Source organism: Lathyrus oleraceus, chromosome 2 (genome assembly GCF_024323335.1).
Source record: "Lathyrus oleraceus cultivar Zhongwan6 chromosome 2, CAAS_Psat_ZW6_1.0, whole genome shotgun sequence".
Classification (NCBI taxonomy): Eukaryota; Viridiplantae; Streptophyta; class Magnoliopsida; order Fabales; family Fabaceae; genus Lathyrus; species Lathyrus oleraceus.
The window spans coordinates 289,599,822-289,605,026 of NC_066580.1; the positions used below are offsets into that span (position 1 = coordinate 289,599,822).

Genomic DNA, 5,205 nt, shown 5'->3' on the forward strand with positions numbered 1-5,205 from the left:
CCTCAGAAAAAGGAAAAATAACTCAACGCTTTGGGAATTGTTCTATGAACTTCTTGAACTGTCATGCTTCCAACTCATTCTCGAGATCATTATTTAAGATATGGTAAGGTAGCTTATCATAGTAAGGGGGTTCGAGGTTTGACTCATTCAAAATTTGCTACTTGGTTTTTCTCAAAGATGAGTTTCTATCAATGACTTGGTTAAGTGTGTATCCCCTCTCATTTTATTTCTCCGATTTCTCACTTTTTTATCCCTCTATTTTTTTTTACTCTTTTTCTACTTTTCCCTCAACTACTATTTCTCATTTATCTCCCATTTCTTCCTCTACTTATGATTTTCTACACTCTTACGGTTCGGTGTTATTAGAACAACTTTGTTTCTTAACTCAATTGTCTTATAACTTTCATTCCTTGGGATTGTCTAGTGCATTGTTATTGAACCATCCACTTGATTGTGTTGCTAGTTTATTAGAAAGTTTTCCAATTTGTATCTTTATATTCTTGATTGAAGCAATGACGACGAGTGCAAGGAAGAAGATGAAGTTTCAATTCTTGGAACTTGAGAAGATTGTATTAGAAAGTTAATTACAACCGAATAAGAGTTAGTTAGAGAGCAAAAATTATCGAACTAGGTGAATGATACCATGATAAAATATGATGAGAACTTCATTATTGTATTATCCTAAAACGATTTAAGTTCATACAAGGCATGACACTCATATTTATTGACGCTCGTGAATGGAGTGCTCATGCATGGAAAGCTTATGTCACCATGTAACACTTCTTTACACATGTGCATGGTGATCTATATTTGCAATCTCTTAAACACGTAAATGCATGGTGCAAACACTTCATGTTACAAACTAAAAGTCTAGCTTGTAATACTCTTCTGATACACATAACGTTAGAACATATTACTTAATATATTGTCTACAAAATTTTGTCAATCACATGTAATAATAGAAACTAAACACACAAAAATTATATATTTATAAAAATAAAAAATAAATTTGTTGAACCATTATTATGAATAAAGGCGAGAATAAGTCAGACCAACTAACAGGGACATACGATCTAGCCTACTCATGTCAGGCTATTTTTAAATAAAAAGGCTAAGGCTTTTTTTTATAAGCCTATTTAGTTAAAATAAGTTAGACCACGTGCCATAAAAACATTTTAAATAAATATGAATAAATTTATTAATTTATCGTATTTTGTACTTTGAATTAAAATATAAAAATAATTAGTTATATTGCAGAAGTTATGAAAATAAACTGAAAAAACCTTATCAATAATATCATCAGTTATTTTCATAAGTTCTCTCAAACAAAAAGTATGACAAAACTTATGCTAACAGTGAAGCTCAAATATGTCAATGTAAACATACATTTAGTTTTATTGATCTTTTAATTTGTTAGTCTATTTAAACATTAGTTGAATTGTTTATTTATATATGTTCAAATGAAATAAGTTTTTAACTAGATTATTAGGCTAATTAGGTATTCGAAAAGGTTAGATTTAGTCTAAAAATAAGCTTATGATAGATTAGATGTCAAACTTAGACTTTAAATTTTTTAACATATCAGACTCATGATTGACAAAGCATAACTCGACTCAGTCTATTCTCATCCTTAATTGTGAATAGGAGTTACAAATAGACATGCTCCTTACATTTATGTCCAACATGCAAAGTCCTGAAGAAAAAAAATAGGAAAAACCGAAACAAACATAATTAAGAATGTGTATTTAAATTCTTAATCCCTCCTTTAAAAAAAATGAAAACGAAACATATTAAAGGATATAAATCTAAAATTTTAATACGTCCTATAACAAACAAATGCGGCTAATACGCACGTTTCTAAGTAAGTAATGCTTTTCTTTGCGACAACAAATACCAATAACTGCATAGAGGATTTTTTTTATAAAAATGGGAATTAGATCATTTGAATTTCGTAAACCGAGATTTTTAAAGCACCACTGTTGTTACTTTCGCTTAAACTTTAATTTAATGTAATTTTGACTGTAGGAATTAAAGAACCAACCAAAGACATTGGTCAACCTTATATCTCATTGGAAAACCAAATCCCTCTTCTAACAAGTATGATTTTCAATGTCCATTACTCTAACAATGTTACGAGAAATTAAACGTAGAATAATTACATCTTCAATTTTTTTTATAGGGAAACATTAAATTTAAATATTTTATATTAAATATACTATTTCTAGTCCCAAAATAATTGTTATAATAAATAATTTTACTCAAATTAAAAAAATATAATAAATAAAAGAAAGAAAACAACAATTTTACAAAATAATCTTTATTGATGGTTGATATATTATAATTATCATTAATGTACCGTGAAAAAAATAATAAATTAGGAATATTAATTAAATATATAATTGAAATTTCAAATTTAGAAATGTATTGAAAATTTAAAATAACACTTATTATGTGACATATAATTTTTTATAGATATGCACTTATTGTGGGACAAAAAAGTATGAAGTTATTAATAACATATAATTATTAAATATAAAAATTATTTAAATTTTAAATACATGATTATAAATATAATATAAGATGATTCAATAATTTGGTTGATTTAATTCATTTTCAACAAAGAATTAATAGAGATCTCATAAAAAATGAATTATTAAATATGTGATTGTATTAAATTTGACACTATCAATAAATCATAATTCATAATATATATAAATAATATTCTATTAAAATACCTGCATAAATATTTAATTTAGAGAACTTATTAAATATATGTAAAATAATTTTTTAGTCACTTAATAATAAAAATAATATTTTGACAATTTTTCTTTATATCATAATTTTTTTTTGATATTGTATCCACATGTTTGACTTTTATTTTAAAAATCTATAAAGTAATGTAAACGGATAATGGTGATGAATCGATTGTGTAAAACATTTTACACTAATAATGTATAGTAATTAATCTCTATTAGAATTTAATTGAAATACACTGACAGTGTAAAAGTCAAACTTGTTTTAACATCCAACAACTATGATGTGTAAAATCCTTTTACACTTTCAATATATTTCAATTAAATAATAATAATAATAATAATAATAATAATAATAATAATAATAATAATAATAATAATAATAATAATAATAAACAACAACTCTATTTTATGGTGCTTGTGTATTGATTTTTGCTTCTTATTTTACCACAATTTGCTAACTCGGTCTTGTTCACTCTCTATCAATGTACTCTTTCTCCATTTGGTTTTATCAGCACTGATCATTATTTTTTATGTTTTGGAAGTGCTGGTGTGGAAAAATTCAGGTGATCCTGTCCCTTCTTAGGTGCAATTTAGATTTACATGGTAATGTATATACTTGATTTTACTCTTTTGCATATTTTACGTTCTGCTACAATTCCTTATTTGTTCAGTTTTGCTTCTATTTTAAATATTTGATTCACCTTCCTTTTCTAAATTCTAGATCCTATAAGATGCTAGAAAATTCAATAGATTGTTCATTACCGTCAATGTTAAAATAGTGGTATAGAATTTTATTTTTTTATATTTACATAACTCAAAGAAATTTTCTGAAATGTGAAAATAAAGCGTAAGTTTTCTCTTCAAGTTCTTTTTTCTTTTTCTTTACCAATTTTCTAGTGTAATATGAATGTTTTGCGCAGATAATGATAAGAAAAAGGAGATCTTTGTTGCTGAATTGAGCAAGGTAGAGACAAAAGTTTTGGATTACGAGTACCTGATTAACTTAATGAAAGGAAGAAAAAAGTGCAATGATTTGCAACTTGTTGGTAAGATGAATGTATCAACAATTTTAACTCTATGCCACCATGACAATTTCACAATGATGGAAACACAGTTTGTGTTATTCGGCGACCCTTCGACTCAGAAGAACTTGAAAAAGGGTTTAATTCAAAAATTAGCAAATATTTTCCGAAAGTTCCGTGAGCCAAATTCAAAGGTTGAGAGTGAGATCAATTTGTTAGAGAAAAATGTTGCACCAAATTTTGAGTTGGCTGCTATTGTTGTGAGAGAACGTGTTCCATTTGATTGTGTTGATAAAGTGGGAGGTTGGGGTTTGAAGTTTCTTAATACATTGCGTTGTGAATGTTATGGTAGAGAAAATGGCGAAGATTATGAAAATTGCAATAGGCATAGCATCAATGTTATAATTCCAGCAGGGATTCATGGTGGACCAAAAAGTAGAAATGATGGGCCATCTAGTCTTATAGATAGATGGAAATCTGGTGGAGGTTGTGATTGTGGAGGTTGGGATGAAGGATGTCCTTTGACTGTGTTTCAGACAAAATCTAGCAATAGTGAAATTTTGTCTCAACGAGATCAAAATTGCAAGTCACTTGATATAGTTACTCAGGTTAGTTAATTAATCTTCATGATTTTAACTTGCAAAGAGTTTGTATAGAACAATATATGATTTAAATATGTGTTTATTTATAAGATTGTTTTAAGATTGTATTAGAGTCTGGTTTAAGATCCAATAGATCATTTTCTACTATCAGATTATACTTGTCGATTATATTTATGCATGAGGGCTAATATGTTAGAGATTAAATTTTCTGGAATAATTATTTGTATTATGAAATGAAGTGATTGTATCATTTTAATCGTAGGATTCAAGCAATTCCAGCATCATCTTGAGCATGAGGAATATCAAGGACGGTTTATATTATGGTTATTTCAAACCTCCCTTATCTGCACTGCAATCTTTTTCCATTGCATTGGCGATTACTCATTGGTGGAATCATTCTCTTGGGCCTATTACTGCAAAGAAGACGATGTGATAACGAAAGTACAAGTTTGATTACTTCAAATCTTATATAAATTTTGTACCGTTTTTCAAAATTAGTTGTTGATAAGAAGATTTAGGTCATAGTACATGAATAAGACTTTAGTTTCTTACATTCAGTTCATAGACAAATAAATATTTTTACAATCTTTTTTGGTTTTTCCTATTTCATTTTTGTTGAAAGGGGATAGAATAGAATGTTAAGGGTTTTTATAAAGAAAATTTGATATATTCTGTATTATCCAGTATCGTAATTTGTTGGATCACCTTCGACCGACAGGCGTAAGGATAATAATCTCATTATTTCGTTATAATTTGTTAACTTCTTCTACTAAGTTTATAATCCAAGTTACTTTCACATTTCAGTTTATTTGGCGTTCATACCTA

At 27.4% G+C, this 5,205-nt stretch overlaps 1 protein-coding gene across 1 annotated transcript; it reads left to right on the forward strand.

The window, feature by feature from the left end:
- Positions 1-3,223: 3,223 nt before the first annotated feature.
- LOC127122933 (uncharacterized) lies at positions 3,224-4,813 on the forward strand. Its single transcript, XM_051053205.1, has 3 exons — positions 3,224-3,359; positions 3,677-4,386; positions 4,643-4,813. Exons 1-3 carry the CDS (start codon positions 3,287-3,289, stop codon positions 4,811-4,813), a joined length of 954 nt encoding a protein of 317 aa, XP_050909162.1. The 5' UTR covers positions 3,224-3,286.
- Positions 4,814-5,205: the final 392 nt, after the last annotated feature.

What these genes read in the sequence shown, in the direction of transcription:
- LOC127122933 (XM_051053205.1), top strand. Translation starts at nt 3,287, where the DNA reads ATGTTTTGGAAGTGCTGGTGTGGAAAAATTCAGGTGATCCTGTCCCTT. An exon ending in GTGCAATTTAGATTTACATG is followed by an intron (nt 3,360 to 3,676) that starts GTAATGTATATA and finishes TGTTTTGCGCAG; the next exon opens with ATAATGATAAGAAAAAGGAG. An exon ending in CACTTGATATAGTTACTCAG is followed by an intron (nt 4,387 to 4,642) that starts GTTAGTTAATTA and finishes TTTTAATCGTAG; the next exon opens with GATTCAAGCAATTCCAGCAT.